Source organism: Tripterygium wilfordii, chromosome 3 (genome assembly GCF_013401445.1).
Source record: "Tripterygium wilfordii isolate XIE 37 chromosome 3, ASM1340144v1, whole genome shotgun sequence".
Classification (NCBI taxonomy): domain Eukaryota; kingdom Viridiplantae; phylum Streptophyta; class Magnoliopsida; order Celastrales; family Celastraceae; genus Tripterygium; species Tripterygium wilfordii.
In genome coordinates this window covers 12,812,307-12,830,142 of record NC_052234.1, presented here as the reverse complement: position 1 = coordinate 12,830,142, position 17,836 = coordinate 12,812,307, and the positions used below count along the sequence as shown (strand labels likewise).

Below are 17,836 nucleotides of genomic sequence, written 5' to 3'. Positions count from 1 at the left end.
TCATCGACAGCTCCTTCATCGGAAATTAATTTCGAACCTAACCAAAAAGCAATGCGTATGCAAGCCAGTTGGAGATCGGGTAGCTTCCTTCGAATGCAAGCAATCATTATAAGAGTGCAACTCCACGGCCAAAAGGAACGCAAGAAATTGAACACGATTGAAGAGGTTCTAGACTTCTAGCAAAACTTTACGGCCATAATTTGTACAGTGCAAGATTATAGACAGTAAAATTTTCATCAACCACACTGCACACCTGCTGAAGAGCTAGGAATGAGATGCAATTTTGGTTGGTGCAAGCACTAAACGGCTACTTTCAAGTAGAGTGACAGGAAAGGGAGCTCGACAATTGCTAATATGGGACTTCAATCTGGGTATGTTAGGATGTGCACTTCTACATCGGTGGCAACGCAACTCCATTGCCAACAGGCTATCATCCTCTTTTAATGTTGCCTTTCCTGCAGTCCTGATATCCTCAATCACATCCACAGAATCACGAAAAAAGGCAGTAGTAAAAGAGTTCCAGTGCTTCTTATTCTTAAGATGATTTGAATTGAAATCCTGGCTGATAACGTGCAGGTGTAATTGTCGCATGGATGGTGCCTGCAATTAGAAAGAATTTGAAATGCAGTGTCATTTTTGCCACTCCATATGGAAGAAACAAGCAGAAAGGGCGGAGAATTAGCTTAGGCAATGACACGTGAGAAAAGCGCAGAAGACCATCCGTCAGATGATAATGAAATAAACCATAATATGCACAATTTGCGGATGCTCATTTATACATCAATATAATACTGAAGCTCCTATGTTGGCTTAAATTATCCTCAGCTTCTTGGCTCTTTTATTTCCAGATCCGTGAAAATTGGGCCAGAACATCGCATTTAAGCATAAATTGTTCAACTTGGGGGGGAATGCAACAATAGGCATAATCTTAATATAAGCACTGCATACCGAGTGATATCCAAGGCGGAAGATTAGCGATGGATCTTCATGCAAAAACTTTTCAGCCCATTCCAACCCCTTGGCATGCATCGACATTAACAATTGAAGGTGATCTTTACCTACATCTGCAAGGGAATCAAGACCATCACATCGTGCCACCACCAACAGGTGTTTCTGAGCCTGCAGAAATTCCATGTCTACAGGATCAATTTAAGCATAGCATATCAAAGAGGGAAGAGCAATAGATCACATACAAAATTTACCTTGGGATAGAGATCATTGAGGACAACAATATCATCAGATATCTCCAGCACATCATTCTTGTGCCTTGCAGGATGCATGGCAATGTGATGAAGAGATTGAGCCCAAGAACCCCAGGCCATTGTCCTGCTTACGTCATTCTCATGCTTATTTATATGTCTAGCCCTAGAATCTGTGGTTGCAGCTCTAGCTTCATCCTGAAATCCCTTGCATTTTTTGCTTCTCTCAGACTCATAGTTATTATTTCTCTTAATCTTTTGATCGGTATTCGATGAGAAAAAAACTGTAGGTGCATCATGAGAAGTATCCCCTGATTTCAAAGGCTCGTGTTTAAGGTTTTCACTGCTTCTCGTCGGAAAGTTTGATTGGGTCCTTATTATAGATACAAAACCTTCAAACAGCGATGTATAAGCATCGCGAAGAATTTTGCAGCCTCTATTATAGTCATCATTGAGAAAGTTAGGTCTCTGGGGGTTCATATTTGGTCCAAGAACATGTATGACATGAGATACCCCTTCCCTACCATACAAAGAGGAAGATGAAGGGACAGGAACAACAACAGCATTCCCAGGGTGTAGAGAGCTTGCCTGTTCCTTCGTAGCAATCTCTAGGGATGGACCAGCAGCGCTGAAAATTGCAGCATTGACACCCCCACCTCCAGCTTTTAGTCGCCTGTACAGATTCTCTCTCAATCAAGCTTCTTAAAATACGCATAAAAAAATTATGTAAGTGTAAGGCCATCAATTACAGAATTGGCAAACTTGAAATCAGGATCTCTAAAACTAAATCCGGGAACGATTGTCTTTGTTGTTAGGAACAAAGGTCACGAAAACAATAAAATATACCCATTATTGCACCTATGCCTCTCTACTTCTATATGTAACATAATATGAACAGAGTACTTGGGATGTACTGGTTCTTGTTTGAAAACAACAATTTTTTTCAAACTCCATGCATAAATTATTAGACATACTGAAAATAGCGAAAGCTTACCAGTTGGCGGCATTAGCTATCACATTGCAGCGTAAACCTCCTTTTGAATACAGCTGAGTAATATCACCCACAAATGTGAAAAACTTTTTTGAGTCGATGTTTCTTTGAGCAACCTTAGCCCTAACCAAAGACAAAATTTTTGATCCATGATTCAGGTCAACCAGAACAAGTCTGCCATTACCAACTTTCTTCACAAATTCCTCAACTTTCTCAACAATAATATCAGATGCCTTTTCATGGTTGAACTGGAAATCTGCAGTCGAAATAGATGGAAATGCCAGTGTAGGACCATCATCAGCAGAAACACCGGGACCAACGGACCCTAAGGCCAGCTGGTCGTTACCTTCCTTAACCTCCTTATCTGCAGCACACGATAATGAAGAGATCATCTCCTTACCTGTGCAACTACTAGGATTCTTTTCCTCAGAAATCTGAGACTCATTATCCCGAATGCTATTCAAATTAGATTCAGTGTTAGAAGGAGCCTCCATTTTCTTTAAGAACTTCATTATACCAAGTTGAACTTTGGAATCAGGGTTCTTCTGGCCAAAGCACCCATTTGGAAGGATATCCAATGGAGCAAGCAAGGTATAAGTATTGAGAGCGGCCTGAACGTCGGTTTCATTATGGCAGAACGTAATTCGAGAAAACCCTTCATTCAACTTAGGCAATTCTTTCTTTTGTAGCATTTTATTAACAACTGCTGCAGCTCTTCCACCTTGCAGATTGCCTTCATGCCCAGTCCGCTTAACAGACCGAGATATACATAGCTGAGCCGGAAGATCAATTACCACGGCATGTATGTCTACTTGGGGACCTCCAAGCTTAACAAAATCCACACGCTGCTCTCTATCCAGGTTGCACCTATCAATAAATACACTCTTGCCATCCTTCAGAGCAATGGCCGCACTCTTCAAACACTGAGCCTTTGTTCCTGATTTACCATTATTAATAGTGTCCTATAAAATCAAATCATAATATTATCAACCACCATAAATACCAGAGTTCTAACACATCAAAACGTCCTCAATGTCAATACAACAATATAAAGTGAACAAATGCAGGGAATCCTATTTAACAATAACTTAACATCAGAAGTAGGAACGTAAAAGCAAATTGCCGTAAAACAGACTCTGATAACCCATAAGTTACGTAAAATGTCAACGTTAAGATTTTACACTTGAAAAAAACAAAAAGTAGAATATCAGGCTATGCTTGGCAGGGGTGTTTAGCCTCATATTTCAAGTTCACAGTTCTTCCCATCCTTTACACTCTCTCTCTGACACAACAAAGGGCACTGCTTCTTTCTTTTGATAAGCACAAATCGCAAACAACACTGAATCGTAGTTACCTTACCGGACACATAAGAACGAAAGAACATTTTCGGATGAAAAACCTAAAGAGGCATTTTATCAAACATCTGTACGGCATTAATTTATGCGTACGAGTACAAGACGTGAGAGAGAAAGTGACCTGGCAGACGCGAACCCAGGGTCGAGTGGAAGAGCGCATGACATGATCGCAGAAGGTGGACTTGCCACTACCAGGTGCGCCCACCAATATCACCACAATTGGCTTCCCCTTCTCTTCCTCACCTTCCAATACAAGAAGAAAAGTACTGTATCAGGTGTGACAACCAAAAAAAACTGAAACCCCAATGAAACAAATGAGTTTTGGCATGAAATAAATACCTTCGGCATTCGAAGTACCTTTGATATCAACATCCATCCTTAGATCTGCTTACCTCGACGAGTTGTGTCTCTCACAAATCAAATTCGAACGATTAATTCATCGTGCTTGGGGCTTTGGTCTCGCTGCGCTATGCAAGCTTCGGTTTCAGCGGAAAGGTGTGTTTGGCATTCGTTCGAGACCATCCTAGACTTAAGACGGTTAGACCCAAGACATGACCGGTTCCGTCCGGTTCTATTTCTATCCTTGCCCCCTTTGTTAAGGACCTAAGGTATCTGCATCATTTTTTAAAAGTTATATGCATGATATTTGTTTTCACTTTTCAAGGAAAGAGTTCATTTTCCAGCTTTTTTTCTCAATAGGTGAGTATGCACTCAAGTACATGAATTTTTTTTTGATGAACATTATTTACACTTATTTTTTACTAAATATTTATTAAATATACCTCATTAACCCTTTAAAAACACATCAGAGTGAAATATACTCAATAAAAAATATTCTTTTTCTTTTCTTTTTGGCAAGGCAACCTTCAGTCAAGAATAGTTGTGTATCGCGTTAAAAAAAGTTCTTGATACTAATTTTTGATATTCTTGCTGGTTGGAAAAATAAGGATACATAAAACCAGTTGCCTTTAGAACCTAAATTATGCCTGCACATTGCATGAGAACAGTCCGTGGCCTTCTACGAGTGGTTGAAGATCTGATCTTGGCACAAAAAAAATCTAGCCTGAATAGCCACAATCATCATGTTTGAAACACAAATAGCAGCAAGAAAAAAAAAGCACGAAGAAACAACAAATATTATCAATAAAATATAAGCATCAACTGCATAAATAGTAGCTCCAAAAGCTATAAGCTGGAACCAGGTAACATTAATCTACAACAAATCAAGTTAATAGATGCATTCAAAAGGATACATACATTGATTAGCCTTCCATCCCTTATAGAGATTCTAATATTGTCTACCAAGATTCAAAAATCAAACCACTAGTTATTAACCAAAGAACTTATGAATCGATTCTTCAGATGAGAAATAATACTCAAATGTCGACAATCATTGTACAAAAACATAAAGTCGAACAAAGATAACTTCCTGCAACAATTGTACAACCAGTTGGTCTCCCTTGTGCAACAGTTTTAGAAGTGGCATGTCTAGAACATCTTTGAAACAGACACACAATAAATATAAGCAATAACGGGTAACTCCAGTAATCTATATAGCAAACTCGTACGTTGATAGTATATCCAGAAAAGGGATGATTCCAATCATCTTCCCATGTATTACCAAACCCTAAGCAAACTAATGGGAAGAAATCCCTACAACATAGCATATCAGAATCCTAATTTGCTCAATAATAAAAATAAATGAGTGTGCTGTTTCATCTCTAGTACAGATAATGCAATGTTGCACATCAATCTTTGATGTGCTATCGTCCCAAACAGCTAGATTACCATAACTCAAAAATATACCATTACATAAGTCAAATTCCAGAGAGACTAAGTGCCGAAACTAAACCCATATCAACATTTCCATTATCAATTCCAACCATAGATCATGTAAAATCTCATCAGATCCATAATTCAGGGAAACAGGCTCTTTACGTGAGAAACATTCATCAGTACTGACATTAGTTCAATTGTCCTGAAGCAGAACTGTTAATATGTATTCAAGTAAAGTCCTAATACCTATTATTGATCAACTTAAAGATTTTTACCGAGTGTTTAACTCAAATCCAAAAAATGAATAAGGAAATACAAGCAAACAAAACCTCGTAAATTACAGAGGACACAATTTACGTCTGTGAATAGGGTCTCAGGCAAATGCATACGTCCGCAAAGTTAAGATTCAACTAAATAACCATTTGATACATAAACTAACTGGTAACAGAACAGCAAAATCCAACATCGTTGATTAAGTTGCAAGGAAAAACTCAAAGAACAGAGAATTGAAAACTTAAATGTCTCAAAACCTTCCCATAGGACCAAAAACGGCAATCAAAGAAATAAACCCTAAGAAAGCCAATCGTCTACTTGGATCTCTGCCTCATCTTTCGGCGCTTCCTCTTCAATCTCCTCATGCGCTTCTTCTTCCACTGTAACAGAGAATTAACCAAAAGATCCCGAGTGAACGAACTGAACGAATCCGAGAATAAAACATAAAGGAATTTTCAAATGAATTAGACAACGTGTTGCACGGTTTGATTTAGAACATACCTTGGCTCTCATTGTCGTAGGGCAAACAGAAGCTCGCGCTCACTCTTGCTTAGCCGCTTTTGTAACCCTAGTGACGCTGCGACGGAGGAAGCACGGGAATGTGGAAGAGGTTTGATATTTATACCTAAACCCTAGTGACGGGTCAAGTATAAATCGCCCTCCCCGGTTCAAACATTTTTTTGGGCTTTTTAATAGAATTTGGGCCATGAGACTTACCCTATCAGGAATAAGCCCAACTTACTATACAGCCCAATTTAAGGCCCAATTTGAAGCATAGTTTTGACTTTTGAAAACCAATTTTTGGGTCCACACCCCCCTCCATTTTTCAAGGCAAAATGTTTTATTAATAATTAAACAATTACGAAATTCATCCAGAATTCACAAGAAAATACAATTGGGATCACTTACAAGTTACAATCGTGGTGGGCATTGGGCAATTGACCAATAATCAAAATTGGAAGTTTTTTTTTTTTGAGGATAAAACAAACTTGTATGAAAAACATCAGACCGGAATACATAGAAGAGGAACTCCTCAATAAACTGTACAAGATAAAATCATTCATAAATCAAGAGTAAAAGATTGATCCAAAACAACAATAACAGGTGTCATAGACCAAAGTTGGGGCGGCTAGTTATTTACATTTGGAGCAGCTGGAGACGACGATAGTCAAAGCAAAGACGGGAAATGTCCCCACTCCCCACTAGTGTGTTTATTGTCAATGATCTTAGCATTTCTACTCATACATTACAATATGGATACGACTTTTGTTGCCAGAACCACATAAAAAAATATTATACTTTATTAGATGGAAAAATGGATGTGGACGTTGAACCAACCTTGAAGAGTTGTCTTAGGGTTTGAATTTTTTTCCACGATCCACATCCTTCGCCGTCTCCATAACCATGGTCACCTAACCAGCTGGGAGAGGTTAGATAGGAAGAAAGATGGGGGGTCATTTGAGGCACAGATGTTGATTAACTATTTAGAACAGAAAAATCAAAGAAATGGACCCATCGTGAGCTTGAAGACAACATTGAACCAGTCAAATTTTACCAAGGTGCCATGCCTAATTGCCTATCAACTTAACATAAGAATATAAACAACAAACAAATATGTCAAACTCATCAATGCGTTCACACATTTATATTTTATTTGGCTTACAAATTCCACATTTTCTCACCTTGGGATTTTGATTCGAGTTTTGGTAACAGACTCTCCAATCGAGCTCGAGCTCGAGCTCAAAAATAAGTAAGCACTCCCCTTTAAATGCAGTACAGTGATATGTGTGTTAGTCGTTGGTTGAAATTTTATGAGTGAAAGTTTGAAAAGCTACACCAAAGACGAGGACACAAGGGCCTACAAAGAAACGCGTTCCCACCAATAATTAAGGGTGACAAAAAAAAACAGTGACAAGTTAGCTTCGAATCGGACAATAACATATATGTTTAAGAAATATTTATATGTTTGGATTTTAATTCATACTAGATTTTGAACATAATTAATTGTTTAAATTCGAACAAATAAATTAAACAATAATTTAATTCAGTTTAGGATTCGGACAAGATTTTTATGTTTTGAACCCAGACCCGATTTCAAGATTGATAAATTTTTTTTGTTTAGACTCAGATTTCAAAGATATAACTTATGTTAACACTTGGTTTAACTAAGATGGAGCAAATTAGATACTCCGAACAGGACATGGTCTTGTCACCCTACCAATAATGGTGTTCTGACAAAAAAATCAGATACAAACTCACTTGTTTACTTTGACGGCCCGATATGTTGCCGACCATCCCCACCACTTCCATTCCCCGCCTCCTCTGCTTCTTCTACCTTAATCCACTTCCACTCCATGTCAACTGACAAACCCAATTTATAATTGGTCCTGTTCATGGGTCTTGACTCCTCCACCAGAGCAACAAACACCTGAACCAGTGCATCTTTTTCTTTGTTACATGGGTGTTCCTGATGCTTGATTCCAATGAGAATCCGCTGCTTGTCATGGTTTTTCTTGATAGCCTTCGTGACAGTTTTGTCTGATGCAGTCTTGGTTTATGGCGGCCAATGTCAAAGTGATCAGAAAACGTTGTTGCTTAGATTAAATGCCAGTCTTGTACTTGATCGGAGTATATCAGCAAAACTGGTGCACTGGGATCAGACCCAAGACTGTTGTAATTGGCACGGCGTAAACTGTGATTCCGGCGGTCAAGTTATTGGTCTCAACTTGAGCAATGAATCTATTTCTGGAGGGATTGACAATTCAAGCAGTCTCTTTGATCTCCAATTCTTGCAGAGGCTGAATTTGGATAGAAACAATTTTAGCTCCGAGATTCCATCTGGGTTTAGCAAGCTAACGAATCTGAGTTACCTTAATCTGTCGAATGCCAGGTTTCTCGGACAGGTTCCAATTGAGATTTCACGGATGAGAAACTTGGTAACTCTTGATTTATCAAGCTTTCCGTTGCTTGGAGCAGGTGCACTGAAAATTGAAAATCCAAATCTTACAACTCTTGTTCGAGATCTTTCGGAACTAAGAGACCTTCGTCTTGATGGCATCAATATATCTACACTAGGGACTGAGTGGTGTCAGATTATATCCTCTTCACTTCCTAAGCTGCAAGTTTTGAGTTTGTCCAGGTGTTCTCTTTCTGCACCTACGTCCTCTTCCATTGCAAAGTTACGGTTCCTGTCAGTGATACGCCTGGATCAGAACAATCTGTCAAACACCGCTCCAGCAGGCTTTGCTGATTTCTCCAATCTGACTGCATTGCGTCTCAGCTTTTGTGAATTGAATGGAACATTTCCAGCCAAGATATTCCAGGTACCAACCCTAGAGACTCTTGACCTGTCAAACAACAAATTCCTTCGTGGTTCTTTGCCAGTTTTTCCTCAGAATGCATCATTAAAGAACCTGGTGCTCAGTGACACAAGTTTTTCTGGGACATTACCAGACTCGATTGGCAGAAATAGGAATTTGTCAAGAATAGATCTTGCCGGTTGCAATTTCAGTGGACCAATTCCCAGTTCAATGAGAAATCTCACCCAACTTGTTTATCTGGACTTTTCATCCAATGCATTCACTGGTCCAATTCCGCCATTTCATGGCTCCAAGAATCTTACCTATTTAGATCTGTCTCGTAATAAGTTAAAGGGTGTGATTTCTTCCACTCACTGGCAAGGCCTTCTGAACCTCGTCAATGTGGATTTACAAAACAATTCTCTAAATGGGTCTATTCCTTCTTCTCTGTTTACATTGCCATCATTGCAGAAACTTCAGCTTTCTAAAAACCAATTTGTTGGCCATTTCCCTGAGTTCTCAAATGCATCTTTCTCCTCACTAGATACCCTGGATCTGAGTAGCAATAGATTAGAAGGACCAATTCCCATGTCTGTCTTTCAACTCAAGAGACTCAATCTTCTTTTACTTTCTTTTAACAAGTTCAATGGCTCCATAAAGCTAGCTAGGCTTTGGAATCTGAGTAATCTCACTAGCATCGACCTTTCATACAACAAGTTATCAATAGATGCAAGTGGTAACTACTCCAACTTTTCCTCCTTCCCCCAGATTAGCACATTGAAATTGGCTTCATGCAATTTGAAAGTATTTCCTGATCTAAGGAACCAACAAAAACTACGCCATTTAGACCTTTCAGACAACCAAATTACTGGGGCAATACCCAGTTGGATTTGGACAGCGGCTAACGAGTCTCTCCAACATCTAAATCTTTCACATAATTTTCTTGTGGAACTGCAAGAACCTTATTCTTCTCTCAGTTCTCTTCCTAGCCTTGTTGTTCTGGACCTCCACTACAACCAACTCCCTGGCAAGATTCCAAACCCTCCATCGTCTGCCACCTACGTGGATTATTCAAGCAATAACTTCTCTTCTTTCATTCCAAAGGACATTGGTGTCCACCTTTTTGTCACTTATTTCTTCTCCCTTTCCAATAACAGCCTCAAAGGAGTTATACCAGAGTCGATATGCAAAGGTGGTTATCTTCAAGTCCTGGACTTGTCTAACAATGATTTGACTGGGACAGTACCCCCGTGCCTAATCGGGAAGAGCAAAACTTCTGTAGTTCTAAAGCTGCGAGGAAACCGTCTAAATGGGAGTATTTCTGATGAGTTTACAAGAAATTGCACTCTGCAAACGTTGGATCTCAATGGAAATCAAATAGAAGGGAAGTTTCCAAAATCAATAGCCAATTGTGCGAAGCTGGAGGTTTTAGACCTGGGGAACAATCAGATCAATGACAACTTCCCATGCATGTTGAAGAATATATCCAGTTTGCGTGTCCTTGTTCTGCGAGTCAACAAGTTCTATGGTGACATTGTTTGCCCAGAGAACAATGCTAGCTGGCCGATGCTTCAGATTGTTGATCTGGCTTCCAACAATTTTAGTGGCAACATATCACAAAATAGCATAACCACCTGGAAGGCAATGATCGTTGGAGAAAATGGCGCACAATCAAAGTTGGATCATATCCAATTTCAGTTCCTGCCCCTCAGTTTCTTGTACTACCAGGATTCAGTAACAATTACCTTCAAAGGTCTAAATATGGAGCTCGTAAAGATCCTTACTGTCTTCACCTCCATTGACTTCTCGTGCAACAAGTTTCAGGGGCCAGTGCCAGATGTGATAGGAGAACTCACAGCTCTTAAATTCCTCAACTTGTCACAAAATGCTCTAACAGGCCCAATTCCATCATCTTTGGGGAACTTGCGGGAACTTGAGTCCTTAGACCTCTCTCAGAACTACCTGACGGGGATGATTCCGCAGCAGCTGATACACATGACTTTCCTCTCGGCCCTGAATCTCTCACACAATCAACTTGCAGGACGTATCCCAAATGGTGCACAATTTAACACATTTGACAATAGTTCATATGAAGGCAACCGAGGATTATGCGGGTCTCCCTTGTCCAAAAGCTGCAACACCATCAAGGTAACTCCTCCTGGCCCAGAAATTCAAAATGAAGATTCAAGAGATAATTTTGATTGGTGGTTCATAGCCATTGGACTGGGGTTCGGGGTTGGGGCAGCAGTGGTCGTGGCGCCCTTAATGCTCTGCAAGAAAGCAAGTAAAGGGGTTGATGATAACATTGACAAGATCCTTCTGGTGATCCTTCCAATGCTGGGGTTAATGTACACAAGTGCAAATAATGGGAGGATTCAACCAGATGAAAGTTCTGATGATGATACGGAAGAATCCAATAATGACGATGAAGAATCGAATGGGAGATATTGTGTGTTCTGCACAAAACTTGACATGACCAGAAAAAAGGTCATTCATGACCCACACTGTACTTGCCACGACTCGCCACATATTTCTTCATCATCTCTATTTCCATCCTCGTCTCTTTCCCTCGAAAGATTATAAAGGTTTTCCTCTCCTTGTATTTTTGCCTAGTTTTGTGCATATATACAAATAGCATCAACCCTGCAAGAGGGGTGATGAAAACTGAATCTGAAGATGTAATATTGTTCAATAAGAGCTTCTATTTTTCCTACATCACGAACTAGGTTTCAGTTTTTAAGTGCTTCGTTGCCTTAGGAACTTCGCAGAGTGTTGCAATCAGGTCTCGTTCAGGAATTTCGACAAACACATTAACAGCAATATCTCAGCAGACAAAACGATGCAAAAGACGAAAGTATAGATATCTTCAAATACAAGCGCGCAACGTAAACATGTATTTCACACGAACGAGGACGCAAGGAAAATCCGCGAATACATTGTGAGTATCACTACCTGTCCACCTCTCTGCATCTCATAGTTGCATTTGAAGTTTGAACACGAGCCAGCACCAGCTGCAGAATGCAGCGGACCGTGGACTTTATTTATATGGGCCAGGACCCGGGTTAGAATCAACAGATTGGTCAAAGTTGTAAGTTGGGCCTGTAAGGGAGCCCGTCTGCTAGCCTTAAAGGCTAAAACTTGGTTATGAAAGAGTCCATCAGGCTAATTAGTTCAACGACCAAGTCCAGGCCTACTTCATCTACTGGGCTACTGGCAGTCTGGCACAGCTAAAAGCCCAACTCAACTGAGTCCTTACAAATATCTATATCTAATTCAAATTAAAACAAATATATACAAAATAAAGATTCAATATGTTCATTGAACGGTCCTGGCGAGGCTCGAACTGACCAACGTTCGTCTCATAAGAGCAATGCTCGAATTTTATTAAAACTAAATTATTATCTTCTCCGTCCATAACACTGCCTCGCTGATCCTACCAAAGCTATATAGAAACTAACTAATGACATGTATTTCCCTCAGTAAACACAACAATAATTACTATCTATTCCACGACTACGTGCTTCCAAATTCATAGTCACATACACATCCTTCCAATTAATACATCGATCGTTCCAAAACAAAATAGGCGGTCAGTAACAATCGAACCACACCAACAAAACCAGTCAATTCACGGACTTATATATATATATATGTAAAGGAGCTAGAAACACTAGGTAGTAATTAATTTATAATGCTATATTAAGATCGACAAACAACTGAGGGATCGAACTAGCTAATTATTCATAAATGGGTCATATGGCATGGCATCTTCCCCTTGGAAGCAAGAATTTTCTTCTTGGATAGGTAATGACATTGAAGGTTGCAGTACTGCTGAGTCTATAAAGTTGGTATCCAAATAAACTTCTTGTTGTGGAGGAAGAAAACCATTAAAGTAGAGAGACGGGTCATCATTATTATTGATGATCAAGTTTTGGTGGATCCAAATCTGAGTCTTCAAGAACTTAACGTAGTGAATGGCCTCTTCCAACATAGAAACTGTGTCCATCTTTGTCCCACCAGGAACCAAGCTTTGCAAGATCTTGAACCTGTCACTGATTCTATGCCTCCTTTCCCTGGCAGCCACGCTTTGAGGATCAGTTGATAGCTTCACTCCTCCTCCTTTGTTACTTTTCTTGCAGCTGCTACTACTACTCTTCGTCTTCCTCTCCTTGGTCGTCACTGAAGAAGACCCAGATGAGGTAGGGTTTGTTGATGAAAAAAAATAGTCCATTTTGACCAACACAATCAAACACGAAGACTTAACTAGCTTACTCTGATAGGGGCCGTTGGTCATGTGACTTATTTATAGGGAGTGCGTGGGTTCTAATAGATATTCCTGTTATCATAGTTGTTGAATTGTATACATAAAATTTTATGTGTATTATATAAAGGATATTTAATCCACAAATTTACTTGAATTTTATGCGTATGACTCCCCATATCATGAAATAACTGAGATATCTATCTTTCATCATTTTAGTAAAATTTATTCACCATAGGAGTCAGCCAATCTTTGGCGCAAGATACGGGTGCATGTCTATCGTAGGTGCCTAAGCCAGCAAGGAGAGTAACCCACGCAAAGTTTTTCGCTTTTTTTCTTTTTCCCCTCTTTGTCGTTTTCCTTGAGCTTTTGTGACGTATTCTTATATATTTGTGTGACCCACTAGAGAAAAAGGGGACCATTTGGATTGACCATGGAGTCTGTTTGTGTGTGAATTTGGTCATATGTGTGTGGGGGTCCGGCAGGCGCTCTCTGAAATCGAAGTGGATGTATCTTGGGTGCAGGTGGGTCTAAATATAAAGGACTAAATTGGTTGTTGCCGGGTTTTTTAGTGTACGATTGATGCCTTTTTCTCCATAGCTTGGACACTGTTTGTTTTATATTGGAGGAGTACCACAACTATTTCCGCGAATTATTACCTTAAAAGAAAGAAAAGGAGACTTGTCTCAGCTCTTCTTTTCAAGAGAATTAGGAGCAACATTGGTTCAACAAATCCTAGATTCCAACTAAGTGCGGTTTAAAGAGTAACAAGATCCCCACATTAGTTACTTTTTATATGAAAGTGTCGAAAAAAAATACCAACTCTCAACAGATATAGAGTAAAATAAAAAAATCAACAAGATTTTTTTTTGGTGATAACAAAGAATATTGTGTAGTGGAAGACTCAAATCACGGCAACAATCCCTAGTCGAATTGATTAACACATATACTCAATTTTGTGATACCCAAATTCGAATCTTTCGCCCCGTTAACTCACCAAAAATGCAAGAAGACTCAAATCACTCAAGGGATAATAGGATGATATCTATAATCGTTCTCACATGTCATCAAAATTTAATTCCTATAATTTTAGGTCAACTACACAAATTCCTACTTCACTACATTCTTTCTAAGACTATCTACATGCACTTCATTCAACCAATTTACAGTGAAATAATGGAAATTTTTTGTGAGTTCAAAATTCAAATTGTGAGACTTCTTCCTGGAGAGGAGTAGCCAGTTCAAGCAACAAGAGCACATGCAGATCTATACAGCTTCGAGTGTTAAAACTAAAAAAATCAACAAGAGAGAAGGCAAATGAAAATGCACATGCATGATGTATTTCTGGTTTTGACGTAATTCTGGGGTGGGGGTGGGTAGAACCCTAATTATTCTTACTTGCTCGATCAACCAAATAAACTGCTTTCCTTGTCTTCTCAAATCATGCTTTTTCCTTCGTCAACACCACATCAGTCATCAGCTTCTGCTGATGTATATGATGTTACCGCTGAAACATCATTGTTTTACATAAAACATAACAACTCCATCGAAGGCTTTTGATCATGAGCAGTCTAGCTATACCTAGTTATGGTCTTATGGAGATGGTACCCAAAAAAATAAAAAAGACAAAACGTATGAACAGTGCTAAGACAGAAGTAGGTGAGCTTTAGATAAGCTATTTGATGTAAAATATGTTCAGGTTTTGGTCCCACGTCTAAGGTAACTTTTCTACGATGGTTACTAACAATGCACAAATGTCTCGTAATCGTCGGAAACTTTACTCCAAAAATTTGAGATCTTCTATGCTGTGCTACATGAACAAATGAGAAAATCAACGAAACTGCGTCTACGTATATTTCAAACCACATCTTTTAGACTCTAGGATCATCCTCTATCACTATCATTCTATGTAGTTAGGCTTTTCTCCTGATCACTTTACAATCTTTATAAAATTTTCCAACCATTTTTTGCGTATGAATTAAATATGTATGACTAGAGTCATACTCACTCCCGTAAAAAGTCAAAACTGTGTAGATCACTAGATTGTACTGTTGCTTGTAAGTTACTGTATAAGACCAAACAGGCACTGTTTTGAACTGTTTATGGTGAAGACAGTTATAACTAGATGTTAGTACTGTTGTCCACCAGTTACTGAGAAACACAAACGTTACCAAACATCTGTTGCCTTGTTTCCTTCCCCTTTTAATTTGATCCTCTTATCTATGAATTTTAATTTGCCGTTAAAAGGGTAGTATATATGTTGGCCATCTCGTGCTTGTTGGAACTTAATTGGTATATATTTGTACACACAAATGCCTTGATACATTCTTTCAATTTTATGACCTTCTACGGTGGAAAAAACGAAAATGATAAATATTCTAATAGGTTGGCATCCTAATTATCTTAACCATTGAATTAGACGTAGAAGATTCAAATGACTTCGTAAGCTCTACATATCCTATGTGATAGACATGAAATCATGTGCATACAGTTTAATAGTATAAATAATTGGGATACCACATGTTGGTATCACTATTATAACTGGTGAAATTTTTAGGCTTGGGCCAGCCTTGTGATTGAATAAGATCAAACTTGTCCAAGCCCGGTCTTGTTTAGTGCTCTAAGGCCTTTGTTAGATATGGGCCACATGGCCCAGGATTGTGCTATGGATCTTGAACTTTTCGGCGAACAGAAGAACAATTGAGAAGTGTTCTTCCAAGTTCCACCATTGGTTCTACAAATTCTCCATCGTCTCCCAATAATAAGTTAATAACAATAGAAGTGTTCTTCCTCCATTGGACCTAGAAAGTCTCCATCGTTTCCACGTGTCCTTTTCGTATCCTCACTCCCTCCACCTGGCTCCTTCTCTAGGCGACACGGAACTTCTTTCTCCACGTGTCATCCACCCACCAACCCGATAATCTGTCTTTGTATAAACCATTTACACATTTTTGACAAAAAACGGTAAGGTTGGAACTTTGGCTAATCGAAGATCAAGAAATCGATCCACCTTTTTGTGGCAATGGCGAGTGATGAATTCAGGCTTGTATCGCCAGCAATAGACAACCAAGGGAGGCTACCAAGGCATTTCACAATGGAAGGTCAAGGAGCAAAAAAAAACATATCTCCACCACTAGAGTGGTACAATCTGCCAGAGGGGACCAAGAGCCTGGCCGTGGTGGTTCAGGACATTGACGCACCTGACCCAAGTGGTCCGATCGTGCCATGGACCCATTGGGTGGTGGTTAACATACCACCTACCTTGAAGCGACTCCCTGAGGGGTTTTCCGGTAAAGAAGAAGAGGTGGGTGGTGATTATGCTGGGATCAAGGAGGGCAATAATGATTGGAAGGTCCCCGGGTGGCGCGGACCCAAGCTGCCATCGCATGGACACCGGTTCGAGTTCAAGCTCTATGCTCTGGATGATGAATTGCACCTTGGCAACAAGGTACGCACAACCTCAATTATGTGAATATTAGGCTTCATTTGGTTCGTGCGGGCTTTAGGCCCAAAGCGAACAATCTAGTGTAGTTTGGGTCAATCTCTCTAACTTCCATCTTCTACTCCTCTCTCTCAACTTCTTCAAATTATAACAATTTGTAATAATTTTTTGTTTTTATGTGGTGGGACTGGATGCAGGTGACAAAGGAGAAGCTGTTGGAGGCAATTGAAGGTCATGTGCTGGGGGAAGCGGTCTTAATGGCCTACTTTTAAAACCTTTGGCTTGTTTAGCGACTTTAGTCCTCTCAAGTGTGACGTCTGTGAAGAACGTTCAACTTTTTTATTCTCCTAATTAACATAAATAGTGATGGTTCTTGTATTTTTGGCTCTTCACTTGACTTCTTCGTAAGTGAGGTGAGGTACTACTTTCGGTTAAATGAATAATTGTATATCAAACAAGGCAAAGAGGGTGTCGGATTCAATTGCTTCGGATGATAATTGACAAATTAAAGCCCAAGCCTCTTAACATTTCTAATCGCTCAACAGATGTCCCACAGCTCCACATGTACGTGAAGTACTGATTTGGTGTGATTAACATATCTAATACAAATGACTCACTTGACACACAGTGCCAATTGTGGATCACAAAAAACATCGAATGAATATAATTGTCTTATCTCCTTCATTCACCACGTATGGAAAAAACCAGATAACATGAATCGGTACTGAGTTCAAATTTTGGTATTCACAATTTAAACTCTCATTTGTTGTTGTTTGTGTAGTTTTTTTTTTTTGTTTTTTTTTGTATATGTTTGTTATTGTGAGAGTAGTTCGATTGTTCGGCCTTGTTTATTGTATACATGTTGAGCATGCACTTTAGGGCCTTTGTTGTGTACGTATTGAACGTTTAAATATGTTATGTTCACCTACTAGCGACCTTAACTAATTTGCTCTTTAGGAGATTGTGGGTCGTTGGAGGCGCTTAAATATGTGATGTTCAAGTACACTAGCGGATCTCAACTAATTTGCTCTTATAAGAGATTGTGGGTCGTTATGTTTCCTTTGGTCTTCGACTCAACTCTGTAGGAAACGAGCGGGTCTTTTTCGAATGTTGTCGGTTACGGTATGGCTAATGGGCCTCTATATCAGTTCGGGCCTTTTAACAGAATATCTTGCAAAGCCCAAGTCTAAAAAACAAACTCAAAAATCAAAATAACACCGATTTCCGCAAATACGACGTC

General features: G+C 39.4%; 4 protein-coding genes across 7 annotated transcripts; 2 read left to right on the top strand and 2 right to left on the bottom strand.

The window, feature by feature from the left end:
• Positions 1–131: 131 nt before the first annotated feature.
• LOC119987513 (transcription factor bHLH140) lies at positions 132–4,170 on the bottom strand. 4 transcript variants are annotated; one of them, XM_038832443.1, is made up of 6 exons: positions 3,885–4,158; positions 3,667–3,788; positions 2,194–3,152; positions 1,203–1,872; positions 949–1,119; positions 132–600 (listed from the first exon to the last, which is right to left on the bottom strand). In XM_038832443.1, exons 1-6 carry the CDS (start codon positions 3,919–3,921, stop codon positions 265–267), a joined length of 2,295 nt encoding a protein of 764 aa, XP_038688371.1. In that variant the 5' UTR covers positions 3,922–4,158; the 3' UTR covers positions 132–264. The 4 variants fall into 4 exon arrangements, with proteins under 4 accessions (XP_038688371.1, XP_038688379.1, XP_038688385.1 ...); XM_038832451.1 differs by having other exon boundaries at positions 3,903–4,158; XM_038832457.1 differs by having other exon boundaries at positions 3,938–4,157.
• A 3,907-nt stretch (positions 4,171–8,077) lies between these two features.
• LOC119995669 (receptor like protein 22-like) lies at positions 8,078–11,476 on the top strand. The gene has a single exon (XM_038842171.1). It carries the CDS (start codon positions 8,078–8,080, stop codon positions 11,474–11,476), a length of 3,399 nt encoding a protein of 1,132 aa, XP_038698099.1.
• Positions 11,477–11,689: 213 nt separating this feature from the next.
• On the bottom strand, positions 11,690–13,200 carry LOC119987548 (transcription factor bHLH140). The gene has a single exon (XM_038832487.1). It carries the CDS (start codon positions 13,185–13,187, stop codon positions 12,627–12,629), a length of 561 nt encoding a protein of 186 aa, XP_038688415.1. The 5' UTR covers positions 13,188–13,200; the 3' UTR covers positions 11,690–12,626.
• A 2,931-nt stretch (positions 13,201–16,131) lies between these two features.
• LOC119995690 (UPF0098 protein CPn_0877/CP_0992/CPj0877/CpB0906) lies at positions 16,132–17,009 on the top strand. Its single transcript, XM_038842193.1, has 2 exons — positions 16,132–16,602; positions 16,794–17,009. Exons 1-2 carry the CDS (start codon positions 16,177–16,179, stop codon positions 16,866–16,868), a joined length of 501 nt encoding a protein of 166 aa, XP_038698121.1. The 5' UTR covers positions 16,132–16,176; the 3' UTR covers positions 16,869–17,009.
• The last annotated feature ends 827 nt before the right edge of the window (positions 17,010–17,836 follow it).